At 57.0% G+C, this 21,770-nt stretch overlaps 1 protein-coding gene across 2 annotated transcripts in view; it reads left to right on the plus strand.

Moving 5' to 3' along the window:
- Window positions 1-21,770, plus strand: part of MYT1 (myelin transcription factor 1) — a 44,852-nt gene that overhangs the window by 14,011 nt on the left and 9,071 nt on the right. The window contains exons 5-17 of one of the 2 annotated variants that reach the window (XM_088844403.1): window positions 15-262; window positions 1,474-2,274; window positions 3,519-3,668; window positions 4,136-4,226; window positions 5,274-5,387; window positions 8,477-8,691; window positions 10,681-10,868; window positions 11,400-11,669; window positions 14,633-14,787; window positions 15,717-15,779; window positions 15,894-15,962; window positions 20,117-20,179; window positions 20,478-20,561. In XM_088844403.1, coding sequence (XP_088700529.1) covers window positions 15-262; window positions 1,474-2,274; window positions 3,519-3,668; window positions 4,136-4,226; window positions 5,274-5,387; window positions 8,477-8,691; window positions 10,681-10,868; window positions 11,400-11,669; window positions 14,633-14,787; window positions 15,717-15,779; window positions 15,894-15,962; window positions 20,117-20,179; window positions 20,478-20,561 — 2,511 coding nt within the window. The remainder of the gene's footprint in view (window positions 1-14; window positions 263-1,473; window positions 2,275-3,518; window positions 3,669-4,135; window positions 4,227-5,273; window positions 5,388-8,476; window positions 8,692-10,680; window positions 10,869-11,399; window positions 11,670-14,632; window positions 14,788-15,716; window positions 15,780-15,893; window positions 15,963-20,116; window positions 20,180-20,477; window positions 20,562-21,770) is intronic. The other variant, XM_088844404.1, reaches the window with a different exon arrangement.

Genomic DNA, 21,770 nt, shown 5'->3' on the forward strand with positions numbered 1-21,770 from the left:
CTCCTCCCTCCCAGTTTGCAGAGCTGCCCTCTGGCCAAGAAGAGGAAGCTAGAGGGCCCCGAGGCCGAGCACCTGGGGTCCAAGCGGAAGGCACCCCCGCTGAAGCTGGCTCTGGACGAGGGCTACGGCGTGGACAGTGACGGCAGCGAAGACGCTGAGGTGAAGGACGCCTCTGTTTCTGATGAATCGGAAGGAACTGTGGAGGAGGACGAGGCCGAGGCATCGGGACAGGAGGAGATTCATCGCCCCGAGCCAGCTGAAGGTGCTTTGTTGCTCTGTCTCCCCTGAATAAAGGCGCTTAGTGTGGCCCCGGAGAATCGCAGCCTGTGGGCGGGCAGGGCTCCCGCGAGCCAGGAAGCCCTGCTGAGAACAAGTGCCTCTTGTCCAACATTTGGGACTTCCTGGGGAGGGGCCGGCTCTGGGGGCTCAGGGTCTGTGTGTGAACGCTGTGCATTTGGATGTGTGTCTGTCTGCGTGTGTGACAGACGGACGGACAGATGGATGGGGCTGTGGGTCTGTATGGGGTGGTCTTGGACAGACCCTCCCCACTTGGCCTCAAAAGAGCCACCTGGTTGGGGGGCAGGGGTCTGCTTGGCATTAAGGGAGATGGTGAGGGTGTCCAGGGAAGCTGGGCCGGGCAGTGAGAACTGAGGGGTCTCCTTGCTGTCACCTTCTTAGGGCCCCCAGTTCTGGGCAATCACTAGTGTGAAGGTGGGGCATGTCTGTGTCCTGAGACCCTGGCAGACTGTGGGGTCCTGGGGGTGTGGCAGAGGCCAGAGACCCAAACCCTCTCCTCCAATACATCTGTGTTTCCGGTGTTCTCCCCTTTTGGGATCTGAGGTGGATTCTTACTTCACTTTAGAGCCACTGTAGGGAGAGTTTTTGCAACCCACCTCCCTGTTGGGGACCTGGCTCTGCCCGAGAGGGTGCCAGGTCAGGGACTTGGCCTCCTGGCTTCCTTACACAGGAGGGAGCTCTGTGCTCTGGCTCAGCCCTCCTGAAGGGGGAGCAGGCGGGCTGGCTCTCACATTCTGGGGTCCTTATCCACCACCCAGGGGGCCCGGGTGCAGTGAGCACCCACTTCATCTCAGCCACGGCGATGAAATGACTTAACCTTTAAAAACAGCTTTTACTGCTTCTCAATTATGAAACAGTGTTAAAAAGTCTTATGCATTCTTTAGGCTCCATTTTATGAAACACAGATTTGCCTGATTTTAAAAAAGTGCACATAACAGGGAGGACTGTTAATCAAAAATGTCAGAGTAAATCTTAGCTTCAAAAGTACAGCAGTGGTTTCTCCAGGCAGACAAAAACGGCTACATCGATCCTGTTTCTGGTGTCTGGTGTCCTCTGGCTGTGGTGGAGTGGGGTGAAGGAACCGGAGCCAGTGGTCTGGAGACACACTCCAGGTGACTCTGAGCCCCCGCCACCCTGTTCCCATGTGCCTCCCATATGGTTTCTGATTTTGTGTAGGAAGGAGCCCAGTAAAGGCGCATTTCGGATCCAATCCCATCAGCAGCCCCTCGGGCTCCTCCAAGGGCAGCTACAGCAGCTATCAGGAAATCATTGCAACTTCTCTCCTAAATTTGGGCCAAATCGCTGAAGAGACCCTGGTTGGCGGAGACTCAGGCCAGGTGGCCACGCCAGGCCTAGTTCAGGAGGCTGAGGAAGAAGCCACCAGTGACGAGGGGGAGAAGGAGGACTTTATCCAGCCGGAGGACGTGGAGGAGGTGATTGAAGTCACCAGTGAGCGCTCCCAGGAGCCGTGTGCCCATTCTCTGGAGAGTGTGGCCAGTGAGGCATCCAGTAAGCAGAAAGGGATCCTGGGCAACGAGGAGGAAGAGGAGGAGGAGGAGGAGGAGGAGGAAGATGACGAGGAGGACGAGGACGACGAGGAGGAGGCCCCTCCTGATGTAATCTGCCAGGAGGATGCCCCCCGCATCCCTGCCCCAAAGAGCCCTCAGCCCCGGGGCCCGGTGCCTCCCAGCCCCAAGCCCGGGTACTCCGTCCTAGTGGAGGTGCGGTCCGATGACGGCAAAGACGAGGACTCGCGCTCCCAGAAGTCTGCGGTCACAGACGAGTCGGAGATGTACGACATGATGACCCGTGGCAACCTGGGCCTCCTGGAGCAGGCCATTGCCCTGAAGGCCGAGCAGGTGCGGGCTGTCTGTGAGCCGGGATGCCCACCTGCCGAGCAAGGCCCACTGGGCCCGGGCGAGCCAGGGAAGGCAGCGAGGCCCCTGGACGCTGCCCGGAAGAACTACTGCAGCAAAGGTAGGCTGGGCTCCCAGGGATGGGCAGCCTGGGACCCGTGGACATGCCCTGAGGATTTCACTGGCTGGGGGTTATGGGAGGTGGGGGGTGTTGGCCAGACAGACTCAGACTGTGGTCGGTGAAGCAGGAGGCAGGGCTGGGAGCACCAGAAGGGCATTGGCACTGGTCCTCAGGGACCCTGATGCTGAGGCACAGGTGCCCACGAGCCCTAGAGGGGCTAGAGGCCAGGGCTAGAGGCCAGTGCTAGAGCCCTAGAGGCCAGTGGCAGCGAACTCAGGAGGGCGGTGCCTGGGAGAGGCTTGTGAGCCCCTTAGGGTGCCTCTGCCTGCCTAGGGATCAAAGGGCAACTTCCTTCCATTTGAATTAGGCAGAGTCCCCACAGGCCCTGCCCTCCCTGGGGTGGGCATTCTGAGCATGGTCTGTGATTTCTGTGTTCTACCAAAGGGGATGACAGCTCCATTGGAAGTTTCCCTGGGTCACTGGCTATGTTCTGGGGACCATGTGTGTCCTGAGAGGTCTTTTCTTCTGCCCCCAGACTTACAGTGACCTCTCTGGCTTGTAGAGGCTTAATGAGGTCAGTAGCTGAGATTTGGGGTTGTTTCTGCCTAAGCCTTTATTAGCTGCTTTGATTCCCTGGTGGCTCAGACCTTAAAGAGTCTGCCTGCAATGCGGGAGACCTGGGTTCGATCACCAGGTTGGGAAGATCCTCTGGAGAAGGAAATGGCAACCCACTCCAGTATTCTTGCCTGGAAAATTCCATGGACGGAGGAGCCTCACAGGCTATACAGTCCATGAGGTCTCAAAAAAGTCGGACACTACTGAGCAACTTCATTTTGGGTGAGTTACTTAGCTTTTGTCTCTCCTTTTTGTGTCAACATGAAGGATGAGTCCTGGCAGGGGTGTTGCTGTACAGCTCAGCTTCATGTCTCTGTGGAGGCCAGGGGCTGCGCAGGACATTAGCAGGACAGGGCAGAGGGCACAAGCCGCCATCCAGGTGGTCTTCCTTGAAGGGCTGCAGCCCCACTGTTTGTGGGTTTTCGCCATCTGTGGGCTTTTCTACTTAGACACCCTAGACAGTCCCTTTAGTATCCCCTTGCTGTCCAGCCCTGGTGCCTTTCGGGCTCTTGTAAGGGTGGTCTGGTCATTCTCCTCTCTGGATAGCCAGAGTGAAGTCTTGTGAGCTGCACTACCCCCTCCCTGCTCACCACTACCCCCCAGCTTCCTGGCTGTCCCCTGACCCAGAGGCCCTGTGTGTTTAGATCCCTCAAGAACTGAAAAGCGTGAGATCAAGTGTCCGACACCAGGCTGTGATGGCACCGGGCATGTCACTGGGCTGTACCCACACCACCGCAGCCTGTCTGGCTGTCCCCACAAGGACAGGATCCCCCCGGAGAGTGAGTAGCTCTGCATGGCTTGGGCTGCCTCTGGTGTTTGAATGGTGCCCACGTTGGGGAATGGCCACACAGAGCCCTATCCCTCTGAACCGGCATGTCCTGAAGCCCATACTTGAGTCCTACAAGCATGGGGACGTAGAGCGTCCAGTGATTCACCTGGAGATGGCAGCCTGGATCAGGGTCCCAGGAAGCTAGCCGTGGACACGGTCACACAGGAGGGGAGGCTGGGCTCTGGAGTTGGGGAAGGGATCACTTTCTGTGTGCTGGGGGCTCAGAAGGAGAAAGTCTATCCTTGCTTCCGTGTGAGGGGCAGTAAGTTGTGAGGAGGGACATTGTAAGGCTGAACTGGTTTCTGCCCTAGGGAGCCAGGGCCACCGTGGGAGGGGTTCTCTGACTGAGCCGGGCCTGGGGCCCCTGCATGCTCCATGGAGGGAGGTGCTCACTGGCTCCCCCGGGTTGTCTTGCAGTCCTGGCCATGCACGAGAACGTGCTCAAGTGCCCCACTCCTGGCTGCACAGGCCAGGGCCACGTGAACAGCAACCGAAACACACACAGAAGGTATGGGGCTGGACTGGACATGGTGAGGGTGGTGGCGGGGGCATGCTGTGGGTGCCCCAACCTGGCACATGTCTCGGGCTTGCCCTGTCCCCCTGTGTGCTGCTCTTTGGGGTGAGTGCAAGGTCAGGACAGACCTTTGGTGGGCGCAGAAGCAGCACCTGGAGGGGTGGTCACTGGTGCCACTCTGAGGGGATCCTGAGAGACCAGAGTGCGCCTGGAGGAATGGGCGCCTGCAGCCTGTGGGAGAGCTGGGGGGGGACCCTGCCCTGCGGAGACCCTGCCCTGCAGAGATTCGGGAAGCCTCTGGACACTAGCTCTTGCTTAGGGCACAACCTCAGCATCTGGGCCTAAGCCTGGTTGCTCTGTGGGGTGCTGAGACCCTGATGCTTCCGTTGTCTGCCGTCTTCTGGCCACTGCTTCCCTGAGCCCTGGGCAGCTGTGGCTGTGTCAGCAGATGCCTTTGCTCCAGTGAGTGACGCTCAGCTGAAAGGATGGCCAGAGTCTTTGAGGTCCAATCACTGAGAAGAGGCTGAACTCCCCAGCACTGCTGTGATGGTGTCACCTCCCCTGGTCGATCAGCTTCTTAGTTCTAACAGTTGAAGCGGTATCCATGGTGTCTTGGATTAGGTGCCTTCCTGGGAAGGACCCGTGCCCTTCTGCTGTGACCCTGGTGGTCCGTGTCCTCCAGGGTCAGCACCCAGTTCATAGCCTGTGGGTGACAGAATTTGAGCAGCTCTGGTTGCTGGTGAGGGGAGAGGAGCAGGGTGAGAGGCAGGCCCATCCCCCAGACCCATCCAGAGGAGATGCCTTTGTCCAGAGCCTTGAAGAACTTTAGGATGCATTTTGTCTCTGTGTGTCATTGGCTTAGAATTTCCAAAAACAGAAACTGAGGGAGTAGCAGGTGCTTTGAGGGCTGAGGACAGAGCTGGGAAAAAGCCCCCTCTACAGGAAAGACAGCCTTCGCTGGGCGCCTGCTGGTGTCTGGCTCCTGGCTTAGATGGGCGGGGCCTGGAGAAGGGCTCAGCTGTCCTCCTGTCCTGTCTCTAGTTTGTCTGGGTGTCCCATTGCTGCTGCCGAAAAATTAGCCAAATCTCATGAGAAGCAACAGCCACAGCCGGGAGAGCCTTCCAAGAATAGCTCCAATTCGGATCGGATCCTCAGGTGAGTGACATGAGCCACAGACCCGGAGGGGTGTTCTTGGACCCAGGTTTGTCTGCCTGACATATAGTGAGGCCAGACAAAGCAAAACTGGGTTGGAGTTTGGAGCAGATAAAAGTGTATTACAAAAGCCATGGAAGGAGAGTGGGTGGCTGGTGCTCAGAACATCCGACTTCCCATTGGCTTTCTGGTGAGGTCTTTACAGACAGTGTGACGGAAGAGGGTTCGAGATGCATAATAGCTTGTGGACCTTCTTCTGATCGGCTGACGGTGAGGTGGTAGGTGATGTTTCAGGAATCTCAACTTTACGATTCCAACAGTCTGGGGTCCACAGGCTTGTGGTCGGCATGTCGTCATCACTGGGCAAATGTCTTAGTTTCTGCAGAGTGACTCAGATACGTGTCAGATTGTTCCCTCTGTCTCTTTCAGAGGAATTAGGAGCCCTGTTGTGACTCTGTTGTCCTCTTAACTGATTGACTTGCTCTTTGGAACCTGGAAGGTTGAGGGGGCTTACAGCCTTTTTCCTACAAACAAGAAATGGGGACACAGAGGGGCTTTTGTCCCAGGAAGGCCCTGTAAGGTTCTGCTTGATTTCAGGGGCTGCCTCCCGAAATACCCAGGGAGCATCTAGTCTTTCTGCAGTTGCATGTGTGTGCATACGTGTATGTGTGCGCACACATGTATGTACATGTGCACGTGTGTGCAGTGTGCATGTGTGTGCATGCATGTACGCATGTGTGTGCAGGTGTTTCCCAGCAGTTTTGGGGGTGCCAGCACCCACAAGGCTCCCCTGCCTTGCTCTCTCTGAGGATATTGATATCACTGCTTGATGATTCAGGATTTGTTTGTGGAGATTCTGGTTCTGTTTGGAGAGTGGGCTGCACCAGCTGAGGGCTAAAACCCTGGACTGGGAAGAGGCGCCCTCCAGAGTGCCACCTCCATGACTCCTGAGGTGCTGTATGTTTAGGTGCGTGTGTGTGAGTGTGTGTGCATCCAAGTGTGCTTGTAGATGTGGCTTATTGATGAGAGGGCTTCTGAAAGGCCATTCAGAATGAATCTGCTTTGTGCAACCTCACCCACAAGCCCCCATTGGTGTCACAAGGATGGCCAGAGGCTGGGGAACTTTCCTAAGGCCACATGTCCCCACTCTGGCCAGCCTACCTTCAGAATCTCCTCCCAGTGGGACCAGTTCCCTGGTGCCCACCTTGCTGGAGGATTCTCCCCCACCGTGTCCTTGCTCAGTGGACTCCTTGCTCCCTTGTCTCCAAGGAGCTAGAACTCATAGGTCCTCTCCTCCAGACTCCTGTTCTATGTCTGTCATAGACAAAAGAGTTTGGGAGACCAGGGCCGCCACACCCTGTGCAAGCTCAGTGCTCAACAGTCATGAGCATGGGGCATGGCATAGACCCTGGTCTGGAGACCCACCTGTCCCTTCCCTGGAAGGTGCCTGGCGGACACTCAGACCGAGGACTGAGCTGCACACCTTGGCTTCAGAGGGTGGTGTGTGAGGAGCCTCTGTGCGGGGCCCACCCTCCCGCACTGGGGAGCCCTTGCAGCTTGGTCCTTGGGTGCTCTGTACTCCATTTGGCTTCTTTCATCCAGGAAGCTTCTTCTTTTCTCCATCTTATCCCTTTTCCTTCTAGTTTCTTGTCAATTTTCCTACCTTGATCCAAGCCACTGGCAAAATGTCAAACCACCAGGCGGGTAAGGCTTGGGAAGGCCAGTCTTGGGGCCAAACAGGTGCTGAACATGGAGGTGGTGTCCCAGGAAGGTGACTGCAGTTTGTTCCCCTGTAAAAATGAGACAACAGTCTTATCGACTGGAGTTTCTCATGAGGCTTGGACGAGGCATGACAGTTTGTTTCCTGCGCCCTTGGTGAGGAGCCCTGATGGTAGCAGCTGCGGCCAAGATGCTGGAGCCTTCCACCCAGGCTCCATGTGTTCTGTGTGACCACGCTTTGGGTGTTGTACTCTGGAGTGTGCTGCTAATCTTAAAAAAGTTTTGCTGGCGTCATGGACACTGAGTCTGCTGCTGGACGAAGCCTGGGCTGAGGAAGCCAGCAAAACATGGTGCAGGCCTTAAGTTTAGGCCTCATCTTCCCTTGTGGGTACCTGAGAGCTCTCCAGCAACTTCTCAGATGCATTGGCCAGTCCAGAGTGGAGGAGGAGAGCCTGCTCGTGCTCTGGTGGCATCCCTTTCCCAAGGCCCTTCAGAGCCGTGGTTCCAGGGTCTTCTTGGCAACAGGCTCCTCTTTTCGGGTCATGCTCAAGTTCTTACAGTGCCTGGCACCTCGGGGCCTCTCCATTGGTCCTTCTTAATTCCACCCTTTCCAGAGTGAGGTCACTGCTTTGCTCTAGAGGCCTCCTCTGCTTTTCTTCTCTCTGAGCCCCTCACTGAAATGGTACAGACCCCATGGCCTTTCTCTTCTGCTGGTCTCGCTCCTGCCCTGGCCCCTGGGCTATGGAGGCTGGTGTCTCCACACCATCTCTCATACATTTAAAAATCTGAGCTCTCCGAGAGCTCCAGTAACCGTGACTGAATGCTTGCAGCAGTGCTTTCATGCCTGTTCTTAACTGGGCAGCAGCCCCTCCAGGGGCATCTTAAGCAACTTTAAGCAGAGGACAGTGGAGGGCTAGGCCACTCCCTTCATAAAGTGGAGTCACTGTGCCCTGAGGCTGATTCTCAGAAACACCCCCATATCCCCTCCAGGTGCCCCAGCTCCCTCCTGTCTGGGGAAGTGTATTAACAAGTTATTCCACCACCAGAATTCCGCCTTGACTGCCCACCACCCTAAAGATGCTCCTCTAGGGCTCAGAAACCAGCTCTCCTTTTCCCCTCCTCTGGCTGATGCTATCTGCAAGGGGATACATGCTGTTTCTTCAAGTCTCCTAGTGCTTCTTCCCCGTGGCAGTTCTTCCTGCACATCCCACGGGCAACCTGTAGTGGTGGGCAGGGGAGGGCCTGCCTGGGTCTCAGCTCACACTGGCCTCTGAGGGATGGCTGGGCTAGGCCTTGGCAGAGGGTGCTGGGTTGAATAGCACAGCGTCCTTGTATCCTGTCTTCATGCCTCTCATCTCTATCCTGCACCCCAGGCCCATGTGCTTTGTAAAGCAGCTTGAGGTCCCTCCATATGGAAGCTACCGGCCCAGCGTGGCCCCCACCACACCCAGGGCCAACCTGGCCAAGGAGCTGGAGAAGTTCTCCAAGGTCACCTTTGACTACGCAAGTTTTGATGCTCAGGTTTTTGGTAAGCGCATGCTTGCCCCAAAGATTCAGACCAGCGAAACCTCACCGAAAGCCTTTAAATGTAAGTTGGAGAAACTGCTCCTGGGAGGTGTAGGGTCTGAGGGGCAGAGGAGGAGGAACCCTTCCCCAGGAGCACATAGGGACTCTCCATCTGGGGCCCCAGCTGTCCCAGTCTACCGTGGTGACTTTCTCAGAGTCTGGGTCTCACCCACGTTGCAGCCTTCACCTTCACCTTCAAACTGGATGTGTCTCCTCACTACATGTTGAAATAAAACCCAAGTGTGTTACGGTGTGCATGTCCAAAGAGTTAAGCCCAACATCGCTGACATGGTTTACCCTATGTCAGCTGTCCTTTCCCAGGCAGTTTATTCCAGCTCAAGGGTGGAGGTGTAGGAAGAACCACTGTGCTGAGCCTGGATACCCAACAGATGCTTGGACGGGGATGCCATTTGTAATATTAGCAACAAAATTTCTGGGTGCCTGCACTAACAAAATTCATTCCTACAAACCTTTGAGAACAAGCTTTCCTGTCTTTGTAAAACATTATCTGTATACTTAGGTGGCACTGGGTCTTTGATGCAGTGCAGGCTTTCTCTAGTTGCGGCGAGTGGGGGCTACTCTTTGTTGCAGTGCACGGGCTTCTCACTGTGGTGAGGACGACAGAGAATGATGTGGCTGGATGGCATCACCGACTCGATGGACATGAGTTTGAGTGAGCTCTGGGAGTTGGTGATGGACAGGGAGGCCTGGCGTGCTGTGATTCATGGGGTCGTGGAGAGTCGGACATGACTGAGCGACTGAACTGAACTGAACTGAACTGATAGGCTCTGGGTTTGCAGGTTTCAGTAGCTGCAGCTTGAGAGCTCAAGAGCATGTGCTCAGTAGTTGTGGCACACCAGCTTAGTTGCTCCTCAGCACGTGGCATCTTCCCAGACTAGGGATCAAACCCATGTCTCCTGCATCGGTAGGTAGACTGTCAACCACCGGACCACCAGGGAAGTCCCCTGTCTGTTTTTGGTCACTTATTACACTAATTTGTGAGTTGCAAGCCAATTAGCTTGTGTAATACCTACAAAATGGAAAACTGCCCCAGTGTACATAAGATTGGAACTGGCAACTCATGATGGATGTTCAGATGCCAAAATCAGCAATGATGAGTTTCCTACGAGTTCATACTAGAAACACTGATCAATACAATGGCCAGTTGGAGTGCAGGTAACTCTCCAGCTTGTTAGGAGATGACTTCATGCAAGGCACCCACTTATGCTGGGGCACTGGAAATTTGCTGGTGATATTGTGATTACTCAGAAATCATCCCTGAGAGTGATCTTATGATTACGGCACAGTTATTAGGAAAGATGACATTTTATGCCTTCATGCTTCATGTTCTGTTGTTGTTCAGTAGCTAAGGTCTGTCCAACTCTTTGCAATCCCATGGACTGCAGCATGCCAGGCTCCTCTGGCCTCCACTAACTCCCGAGTTTGCTCAGGTTCATGTCCATTGAGTCGGTGATCCTATCTAAATCTTATCCTTTGCTGCCCCTTCTCCTATTGCCTTCAGTCTTTCCCATCATGAGGGTCTTTTCCAGTGAGTCAGCTCTTCCCATCATTATATTTGAGCAACAATATTATTTACTAAAGCTGTGGCTATTGAGGAGGTGACACCAAAATCAACCTTTTGAGATATTGTGACAAAATTTGCCTACTTGAGTGACACTGCAGACACTCTTCCTATTTACAGACTTTAGTCTCTCAATAAGCATTCGCCAATAGATAACTTGTTTTGTTTACAATACCAGGGAGGCTAGCCTGTCTTTGCCCTTTCTGCCCAAGTTATGGTCAAGACAGAAGTGGCCTTCTCAATCCCCGACAAGGATGGGGGCGGATTGGGGTATGCGAGCTCACGGCAGTGGGTGGATGACCCGGCCCTAGGCCTACCTTCACGTAGCTGTGCTCAAAGCCCTCAGCCACCCTCAAGCTCCCCTGTGTGTCTTTGTGGCCGCCTCCCATTCGCGTTGTATATCAGCCTGCTGTTGTTCCCTTTTTGCAGCCAAACCTTTCTCAAAGGCCTCTCCCCCCAGGCCCAGCCCCTGCACCTCATCCTCTTCTGCAGGCTTCGACTACGCCCACGATGCAGAGGCCGCACACATGGCCGCCACTGCCATTCTGAACCTCTCCACGCGCTGCTGGGAGATGCCTGAGAACCTCAGCACGAAGCCACAGGACCTGCCAAGCAAGGTGGGCGAGGCCTCTGCTGGGAGCCCCTTCTGAGGCAGAGAAGGCGGGTGGGGTTTGCAGTCAGGACTATATGCAGCCTGCACAAAGCAGGCTCAGCAAACCCAGCATCTATGAGGGGACTACCACTCTTTCCTTTTCTCCCTCCTGACCACTGACCCTGCTGGCCAAAGACACTGGATGGTTCCACCTCCCTGAGTACCAAACGCTGTGCCTAAGGGCGCCAAGTGGCTGTACACACCTGTTCCCGCATCTACCGGGATGCGGGCTTCCGCTGGCTTCCACGTGTTCCTGTGCCCACACAGGTGGCCATGTGCAGGGGCTGGATTTATGGGCTGGAGGCCTTGAGGGAGTGGGTAGAGTGAGTCCACATCAGCTTCAGGATACTTTCTTCTCAGAGGCTCTTCTCTTCTTTTTGGCCCTGTTCCCTTTGGAGGGAAACACTGTCTGGGCTTCTGGTGAGCTAAGTAAGAGGTCATAAGACACATATGGGAGGGGGTGGTGTCTAATCCAGATGTCGCCTTTGCAATGCAGGCGGCAGACATTGAGGTGGATGAGAACGGAACCCTGGACTTGAGCATGCACAGGCACCGCAGGCGGGAGAACACTTTCCCCAGCGGGAGCAGCAGCAGCAGCAGCCCTGGTGTGAAGTCACCTGATGCCTGCCAGCGCCAGAGCAGCACCAGTGCCCCCAGCAGCTCCCTGACCTCACCTCCGTCTAGCCATGCCTCTCGCCAAGATGAGTGGGACCGGCCTCTGGACTACACCAAGCCCAGCCGCCCACGAGAGGAGGAGCCTGAGGAGGTGGGTGCTGTCCAGGTGGGAGGTCCAGAGCTGTCGGATGGTCGGGGTGGGGGGGTGGTGGTCGAGCAGGCACTGGCGATCAGCTTGCCTTACCCAAGGGTTGGCATAAACACACTGGCATCTCCAGGCAGAGGCTCCATGGGTCCTATCCCTTTCCACACAGGGTTCTGCCTGCTCCGGGCAGCTAAGTCCACCTTCCTGGAGGTGTTTTCACCATTGGTTCAGTTTGTGGCCTTGTCCCCTCCAAGAGGGAAGTGGTCTTCTCACCTCTGGAGAATTAGTGGTCAGCAGCAGGCAGGGGTTCAGGGGATGATTTGGGAATGGCCTCCTCGGTTTCATGGGCCTCCCACCAGCCTACTGTCCAGATGAGGGACACCCTGAACTCTGGTGGCAGCCTCTCCTCACCATCCCCAGGACACTGCAGGCTCCTGGTTCCTGGACAGAGGCAGGAGAAAACGCCTGGCCTCAGAAGCACCTCTGGCAGCCAGTGGTCTGAGTCCCAGAGCAGAACTGCCTGCTAAGGAGCCGCAAGCCAGGCCTCTGTGTTGACCCATCCATAGCCTGGGGGCTGGTGGAACATTCCCTTCCTGGTGACTCCACCCACTTGAGGTGGGCTGACTGGGGGCTTCCAGAACAGCAGAACTCTGCTCTGAGATTACAACTACAGGCAGGCACTGTGTAGTATGGACAGGCCTGAGGGTTCCCTCCCAGCCCTCCCCTGCCTGCCAGCCCCCACTTCCAGGAGGGTGAGGGGGCCAGGTCCCTGCGTGTGTGCTAAGTCGTGTCTGATTCTTTGTGACCTTGTTGACTGTAGCCCTCCAGGATCCTCTGTTCATGGGATTCTCCAGGCAAGAATACTGGAGTGGGTTGCCCGTGCCCTTCTCGAGGGGATCTTCCTGACCCAGGGATCGAACCCGAGTCTTTGCGTTGCCTGCATTGGCGGGGAGTTCTTTACCACTAGGGCCACTGAAGCAGAACCAGGAGGCCCCTGGAACGGTTGTGTCTGGGCAGGGCCAGCCTGGTGGAGAGCAGGGCGGTGTGTGGGTGGAGCCAGTCCCCTGGCAGGCGGGGCTGGGGGCAGATCCCTGCGGAGGAGGAGCAGTGGTGGTGAGGATTCTACTCTGAGAACCCACCCCCTCTACAGTTTCATCTTCAGGGGTGGCCAGGTTCCTCCATCTACTGGCCTCACATGCACCCCTACTTTACAGAGGAGCCGCCTGGGCCCAGGTCTAGGTCATCTGGCTCAGTCACATGGCAGCAACTCAATGTCAGGGCTCAGAAGAGGGATACTTCTCTCAGAGTGAGCCCCTGGGGTAGGGAGGCTGGCTGAGGGTCAGCGGGGGCTGGCAGGAGGGCTTCTGTCTGCTAGTGGGGCCATGTCTGAGGCCTGGTGGGGCCCTTCTGTTCCTGTTGGGGTCACCAGGGCTACGTCCCCACGTCTGCTGTCACCCTTGTTCAGTTCTGTGCCTGTGGCCTTGTCTCCCCTCGACCCCTCCAGTCCCTTCCCTTTCCTTGGCCCCCAGCTCAGGCTGGTCTCTCTGGCCACTTCCCCCAGCCACCCGCCCGGCCCCGCTCCACTTTCCCATGTCCTCTGAGCATCCTCACCCCTTCCCAGGGCTGTTGTATCATCTGTGGCTGACCTGGGTCTCAGAGGTCCTGGGGAGCCTGGCCACGGAAGCCTGCTGCTGTGCTCCATCGTCAACCATCCACTCCCTGGCAGGAAGCCTCGGTTAACCCCCAGGCCCTTCCTTTCCTCCCCTGTGCCGTGGGCACAGGTGCCCCTGTCCTATTGGGTCAACACTGGATCAGGCCTTCCCAGTCCGTCTACTGTGGTCTGGACTCCCCGTTCAGACTCTCCTTCTAGCTCTGCCCAAGGCTTCTTGATCATCCTGCCCCAGCCTTTAGCATCATCTCCCACCCAATTCTGACAACAGTGCCCCCTCACGTCCCCAAACAGCCCTGGCCCCTATGTCTATGGGCCTGTGGAATGTGCTTCGTGCTCTGGAGCTGCCTCTGCCCCTGTGATTCTGGGAAGCCCTTGTTTCTCCTGAAGGCTGGACTCAAGTTGAGGCTCTTCGTCCACACAGCTGTGCATTGTTCAGTAGTAACAGTAGCAACAGCATCTCATGGTGCCACAGGCCTTTCTTCACTCAGCCCCAGACATCTGGGAGGGCCTGCTACTGTTTCCAGCTTAAACATGGGGTACCCAGGAGGTCGGACAATGTGCCTGGGACACACAGCAAGTGCTGAGACTTGAATCGTGATCCACCACTGAGGCTAATGGTCCATTAGAGACTGACCTGTAGGGCACTGACCTTCCTGACTCTTGTGGACGTCTTCCCTGCCCTGGATGGAGGGAGTATCCTTGTTCACCACCGCGTTCAAAGTGCCCACTTCTTGGGTGGTGACTGAACACTTCCAGACTCTGCATTTGAGGGCAAAGTGCTTATTAAAGTGCCTGCTGCAGTCAGCTCATCGTGCGGGCTGGGCCCACAGGGCCAGATGACCCTAAGTTCGCTGTGATTATTCTTGTCATACTTTGTGCATTGTGCCATGCATCCTCATAGCATTTCAACAGACACACCCTCAGTGGTAACGGCCCCAAAGGAGCTACACTCAGTGTGCACTCTGGTGTGCGGAAGGTGACCCAGGGCGGGTGGCTGGAGGTGACACACGGGCCAGAGGCCATGGAGGGTGTCGGAGCAGCTGGCCTGGGTGGCATCCATGTCTCCCTGTTCCTGGGTCAGCTCGGGCGCAGCGGCCAAGGTGAGGGAGTGCCCCGGCCCCTCTGGGTGCTGCTTCCTGCACCTTGGGAGTACGTCTTACTCCTGCGTGCATAAGACAGGAGACTCCAGAAAACGCCTCTGTGGACCCTGTTCTGAAAGGCCCCTCTCCCTCAGCCCTGGGCTGGGCGCCTGGCCCCCGCCAGCTGGTTAAAACATCTCCCTGCTGGTCTTTTGCAGTCAGAGCCAGCAGCCCATTCTTTTGCTTCTTCTGAAGCAGATGACCAGGAAGTGTCGGAGGAGAATTTTGAGGAGCGGAAGTACCCCGGGGAGGTCACCCTGGCCAACTTTAAGCTGAAGTTTCTCTCCAAGGACATAAAGAAGGAGCTGCTCACGTAAGTCCCCGCCTTGAACAACAGGACCCCCCCAGGGGACCTCTATAGTCTGGAAAGGAGCACACCCTAGTGGAAGCCTGTGATGACCGGGCCGGTCCCTACACAGCCCTGCACTGACCATCCTCCTGCCCTGGCCACCTTGGTGGGCAGAGGCTGAACTGCCTCTACTAGGACCTTCCTGGGCCAGACAGAAGGGGAGGTTCCCCTCACCCCATACCATGCTGGCCTCTAACCTGCTCCTTCAGGGTGATAAAGAGCGAGGATGAGCCTTCATCTGGCCCACAGAGCAGACAAGGGCTGAGGGGAGTGGACGCCTCCTGAGCCCCCACTGTGTGCCAGTCCTCGGCGTGCTCTGCCTCAGAGTTGGTGCCCTCAACCCTGGCAGCCAGAGCTAGTTTAACCAGATGCCACTGGAGAGGGGACAGCTGCTGGCTAACTGCCACTGAACACCACCTCCCCGAGGGGACGGTGAGAAGCCTGACACCTGTCCCGCAGGTGATCCAGCCCTCACCTCTGCTCAGAGTTTGTCCCTGGGATTCCTCTCCATGCCCCAAAACCCACCAGCTTCCTCCTGCCCTGTAGCTGGCTCTCCCAGGATGGCTCTGGCTGGGACCTTGTCCTCGGGGAAGGCCCCGCCACATCAGAAAGGCACCCCCCGCCCCCCTGTCCACAAGCGTGGACACGTGTGCATGCACGGTGTGAGGGCTTCAGAGCATCTCGACTTTAAGTTGAGCTTCACTTTGGTTCCCTTTTCCTTCCTGAGCTGAGTGGTATGGGAGAAACTTGCAGTCAGAGAGGCGGAGGCGGAGGGTGTGCTCTGAGATGGGCAGGGAGCAGGTGCCGCCGCCCTCCCCGAGTGGACTCAGCCTGGGGGCGGGTCTGGCAGGGTGCCTTGTTCTCTGATCTGACGCTCTGTTTCCTTTGTCCAGCTGCCCCACCCCTGGCTGTGATGGCAGTGGCCACATCACTGGGAACTATGCCTCCCACCGCAGGTTCGTCCCCTGCTTGGGTCCGCCTGGCCTGGGTGCTGTGTGGTGGGTCTTCTCCCTCTGCTGCTCCGCTCCCCCTCTTTGGCTCATCCCAATATCCCATCTCTTCTCTTTCAGCCTCTCTGGTTGCCCTCTTGCTGACAAGAGCCTCAGAAACCTCATGGCTGCCCATTCTGCTGACCTCAAGTATGTCTGCCCTCCTGGCCTCCCATCTCTGGGGTGGCTTCCTTGCTCTGCTCACTCCTTTCATGAGGCTCCAGCCCAAATCAGCCTTCTCGAGGGCTCCGGCACCAGACCGGCCCCAACCAGAGGCTCAGGGCCGTGGGGCAGAGAGGCAGGGCCATGGACGGGCTGATTCTGCTTGGCTGGGATTCTCGCCACTCTGCCTGTCTCTCTCTGCTCTGAGCACTGCTGTCTGCCTGTCCCCTCAGGCCCAGGGCTGCTACGGGGTCCTGTGCGCCCCTCAGCCCTGCCAGCCTCACTGAGGGCTGAGGGTCGGGAGGGCCAACAGGACGTAGGACCTGCCTCTGGCTCCTGATGGCCCGACCCATTCTATCCCTCTCCTGAGGACCCCTGATGGGCTGCTCTCTGGGCCTGCTTTCCCCTGCCATGGAGATCTGGGAGAAGTCCCAGACTGGCCATGGCTTGTAAGTCTCACTGTGGCTCAGAGGGCTGCAGGCTGTGTAGCTCTTGCTAAGTGGACTGGATGCTGGTGATGGCCGAGAAACTCTGTGCTTGTCCCGCCTCCTGCACCCCTTCCAGCTGCTTCTGTCTTGGCCCCTGGTGCCCACGCCTGCCCTCGCCTCACCTCTGTGCCCGCCCCTCCTTTTGCTGTGCCTGCTCTCTGCTTCTGCTCCTCCTGCCCCTGACACCCGGGCAGGGCAGCCCAGTGGCACCAGCCACTCTGACCGACAGCCTTGTTCAAGCGAGGAGCACGAGCCCAGAGGTTTCCTGGCTCTCAGCGTCCTTCTGGGGCTGGAGTTGGGGATTGTGATGGCCTTTGATTTCATGTCTTTAGTTGAGCTGTGACATCGTGGCTAGAGTGGCCCTGAGCCACGTAATGCTGGCCCTGTGCTCCCAGGCTGAACCGAGGTTGTGGAAGGAGGGCCCCCTCTTGGCCCCTCAGGTTACTCCCTCTCCAGGGGATTTCTTCCACTCTGGGCCTCTGTGTCGGGGGCCTTGCATCCAGGCCAGGTTTCACCAGCTCAGCCTGATCTGGGGCTCTGGTGCCTTTAAGATGAGGAGTTACGGCAGCCGGAAGCTTCCAGGAACCTGTGCTGACTTAGAACGGGCAGGAAGCTCCAGGTCTGTCTGAGCAGCGGATCCTGCCAGCCTCACTTCTGTGGCTCTTGGGAGCCTTGTCTGGTCCTAGTAGCCAGGAGAAGTGTGTCATTACCTGTTTTACCAATGAGGTCTTCCAGTCCCACAGATGAGGCTGGGCAGAGTTCATGACCAGAAGCATGTTTCCAGGAGTTTTATCAGCTTTGACACTAGCATGTTCTGAGGCAGGTTCACACAGGTGCTTGCTGACCCCAAGTGTCCAACTCCAGAAATGCAATGGGACCCTCAGGCCTGTGGGCTTTGAATGCACTTCTTCACCCTCCTCGTCCCTCTTTCCTTCCTCTCCTCTTCTGCTGTCTTTCTCATGATCCCTTCTCCTGTTTTCTTTTCCAATTCGACTTACTTTTCTAACTGATCAGTTTCTGTGGTTTGCCAGCTTGAGGGTGGTGGAATTCTAGAAGTGACCGCATGCCCTCAGGAGCCCTTTACCTGCAGAGCAGTTGGTCAGTGTTCCTGGACGTGACACATGGACTTGGCCCTTGGTCTGGGTCCAGATACGTGGCCAATAGGGAGGGTCAGCGCCCTTCTGAGATGGAGAGCCTGTGAAGAACTGTAACCCAAACTTGTTTGGAAGTTGGTGATGGAAAGTGTTCCTTGTATGAAAAAAGTCACTCCGCAACTCCCTCTGAGGTGCTTCTTTTCCCTGGGGGTCCTCCTGTGGAGGCTACTTCTCACCTGCTTCAGGCCACAGCGTGGATGTGGCCTGGCTCCCCCATGTTCTTCTCTCCTTCCCCTGCCCAGTGGGCGTCTGGCACCTTGATTGGCTTTGTGGCAGTGTTGGGTGAAGGTAACCCATCCACAGAGGGGCAAAGGCACCCGTGTCATGTCTCACAAATGAGTCTTCTTTGGTGGCCCCCACCAACGCTTGAGTGCAGTGACAGTTGCAGACAAAGTATGTCCTGTGTTTTGATCACATTCCAAGGGCATTTATTCTTCCTTCCAAGTGTCCCATGTGGTCAGGATCTGGGGACTTGGGTGCCTTGGGCCATATGGCCCAATCCATGTGTGGGGCTTATGAGCACAGCCACACAACCTGCTGGACCATGATGGGGGAGCTCTGCACAGGTTGGGGGATAGCCCCTGCCCCGGCCATGGGACATGGATAGAGGCAGGGCGAGGTCTGGTGTGAGCCGTGCTGCTTAACTTCATCCTCTGGCCCAGACACTGCACTCAGAAGAGATGGTGGCTGGCGCTGCCAGTGGCCAGTGCAGACACTTTCTTCTCCAGCCACATGACGTCATCTTCTCTTGGACACGACTCTTAGGGAAAAGCCATGACATCAGGCTGGCAAGGAAGGTGGGGGGGGATCCTGCCTTTCTGGAATGGGAGTGCCCCCCATGTGCGTGTTCTCACCGAGTCTCTCCCCTGACCAAGACCCCCTCCCAGGCACTGCCAGAGGCTGCACCTTGCAAGGGTGTCACTCACAGACAAGCGTCTTGCTTATAGCCACAGAGGCTGGGGGCTGCTGTGAACCCACCACCCTGGCCACTGCCTACAGCACTGAGCACTGTGTTCTGCAGCTGAGAAGGAGCAGGGAGAAGGACTGTCCTTGCAGAGGGTGTCACAGGGCCTGGGCCTCAGTGTAGAGGGCCGTGCAAATGACTCCCTGGTCCTCACAGTGTAGTCCAGAGGACCTTCTTGAGCAGCTAGAGCCTGAGGACCTCAGGCCACATGGAGACGCAGAATGTCAGAGCAGGAGGTCCTGGCAGCTGGGGTTCATTTGAACGGGTGATGCTTACCTAGATGGAGGTGGTGGGTGATTTCCATTAAAACACAGAAGCCTCCTTGCCCCAGATGTGGGTTGAAATGTGACCACACATGACTGAGGTTGGGGGCATCATAATCTCAGTGGGGTCTGAGTCACCCCAAAGCCCGACAGGAGGGAGATTGACCCGTTGGCCAACTGCCAGGCCAGGGAAGCATCGATGGGTGGCTCTTGGGGCAGGGATGAGGAGGGCACCTCGAGAAGGTCTGAGGAGCTGGGAAGGAGGCCCCCGGGCATCTAGCCCCTCCATGTGGTCATGCCAGCCTAACAGGGGCGCAGTGTCGGTCCATGGACATCTGGGAGGAGGATGGAGAGGACGTGCCAGAGCCTGGGCGTGGGGCAGCCTCCACTGATTGACCCAACTTCAATGTCTGTGTCCTGCCCAGCTGGCGCTGTGCCCCGCCACCCTCTGGGGCCAGTTTTGTGCTGAGGAAAGGCCTTGGCTCCACAGCTCTCTCTCTGTGTGAGGATGAAGCCAGAAATGGCAGATAAGCACCAGGGTCCTGCTGGGCCACACAGGATGGAACTGGGCCCTCACGAGGGACAAGGCGTGAGCAGCAGGCCCATCCTGGAGGAGGCATCCCGAGGACCGCCTGCAGGGTTGGGAACCCGTGCTCTGATGCCAGCAGAAACCGATCCATGTTTCGTCACTAGACGCTCAGGGAAAAATAGCTCAAGCTGGTGTATTAAAGGGGATTTCTACCTTCGACATGATATATTCACCAAACATTTTGGGTGTAGAGAGTCAAACTTTTGCATTCTGTGCCTCCCCAGCTCCTTTCCATTGGTGCCAGCCACCTCTCGAAAACCTTGGGCTCTCGCCAAGTGGGGGTGACACCCAGCATTGCCAGAGCTGGGGGTGGTGCATCTCAGGTGCTTGGCACAGCCGTCTGTGAGCACAGGCAGTCCTTCTCCAGCAACCTCAAGGAGGATGAGCTGGTCCTCGGTGCTAGGTTTGCATCCGAGAGCACACTTAAAGGCCCACAGGTGTTCTGGAGCCTTCTCATCCAGCCTGGTCCTTTGCAGGAGGCTAAGTTGGGAGCCCACCATCCTGCAGAGGAATGGGCTCTCTCCCCTGGCCCTCCTGGTACCCCCAGAGAGACTGGGTGCCAAGTTCTGAGGCCTGGAGGTCATGACTATGTGAGACCTCAGTGCTGGGTCTGTCAAGGGCCGAGTATGGTCTGCGGCCGAGTGACTTCCGCTGCTCTGGTCTCAGCCACGCTGTCCTCCACAGGTGCCCCACGCCCGGCTGCGATGGCTCAGGCCACATAACGGGGAACTACGCGTCGCACCGGAGGTGAGCCTGCCCCAGGTGCCCTGGGTGCCGGGCCAGCAGAGTGGGGGTCTCCTCAGGCTGATGAAGTTTCAGGCTGCAAGTGACACGTTAGTGCCACTGCACCCCAGCCTGTTTCTCCCCTAGAGTCTGAATTGTCGATGTTCTCAGAGCTGATCGGGATACTCTCTGGCCAGAGCTGGGGGCCGCTTCCTGGACATGGCCTTGCTGCCCACAGAGCCTGAGGGGTGGAGGGAGGCAGGTGGGTTGAGAAGGTGCTGTCCTTAAACCGCTGTGGCATTTTCTCCTCTTGTAAAACCAGCTTGTCAGGCTGCCCTCGTGCCAAGAAAAGTGGAGCCAAGGCCGCACCTGCGAAGGACGACAAGGAAGACCCTGAGCTGATGAAGTGAGTGGGGGTCCTGCTGGCCGCTTGGCTGCTATGCAGACTTGGGGTTTCCCTGTAATTTATAATTTTAAAAGCTCCTTCTAGACTCTACTTGCTTTAATACAGCTGTGACAATGCCCATTTTTACAGACGTGCTCAGGCCATGCACAGGGACATCCTTGCAGGTGGGAGCCACATGCATTATGTGGAGGACACCTGCATGCATTGGCTACTGTCTAGACTTCTGAGGTCTGTGGTGTTTGACGGGCTGAGAGAGGCAGAGTGCCCTGCCGCCTGTGCACCTAGGGCATCGGGGCCTGGGCCTCAGGGCGTGGGCCACCCCGGGCACTCATGGGCACTACAGCCTGCATGGATGGCTTCTGGTCTGGTGGGAGGGGTCAGTGTAGGGGTCAAGGAGGAGAGGGTGATTAGAAAGACAGGGAGCCTTTGAATTGTGTGCGTCTGTGTGTTCCCATGGAGAAGGCGATGGCAACCCACTCCAGTACTCTTGCCTGGAAAATCCCATGGATGGAGAAGCCTGGTGGGCTGACATCTATGGGGTCACTTAGAGTCGGACATGACTGAGCAACTTCACTTTCACTTTTCACTTTCATGCATTGGAGAAGGAAATGGCAACCCACTCCAGTGTTCTTGCTTGGAGAATCCCAGGGACGGCAGAGCCTGGTGGGCTGCCGTCTATGGGGTCGTACAGAGTTGGACACGAATGAAGGGACTTAGCAGCAGCAGCAGTGTGTTCCCACGCCTCTGCAGGGAGCTGATGTTCAGTGAGGGGGCCTGCGAGGGTCACTCTGAACTGGGAGTTGACAGTCCTCTTGGGAGGAGAGAGACACCCTGGGCCTTAAGTGAACAGTGTCCCTGACCTCTACTGACCTTCCCCCTGGGGGCTGCTGCCCTGCCATGAACCCTGACCTGGACTTACCTGGTGGGGCTGGTATCATGGCAAATTTATCCTTCCAGAAGGGACCCTGCCCCTCAAGGTCCCCACTTGAAGGTGCCACAGGTGCAAGCAGGGTGACCCACTGCCCAATTTGCCCAGGACTTTCAGAGCTGACATCGGGTCTTGCTGGGGCAGGTGAGGACTGGAAGAGAATGACTCTGGCTGCCTGGTGGTCCCGGGACTGGAGTAGCTTGGCTGGGCAGGTCCACGGGAAGCAGGTCTGCCATGACAGCTGGCACTCACCTCTGCAGAGGGGCTCGACCTGGCCGGAG

The sequence above is a fragment of the Moschus berezovskii genome, chromosome 15 (genome assembly GCF_049115385.1).
Source record: "Moschus berezovskii isolate FMDL1 chromosome 15, NW_MosBer_1.0, whole genome shotgun sequence".
Lineage (NCBI taxonomy): Eukaryota > Metazoa > Chordata > Mammalia > Artiodactyla > Moschidae > Moschus > Moschus berezovskii.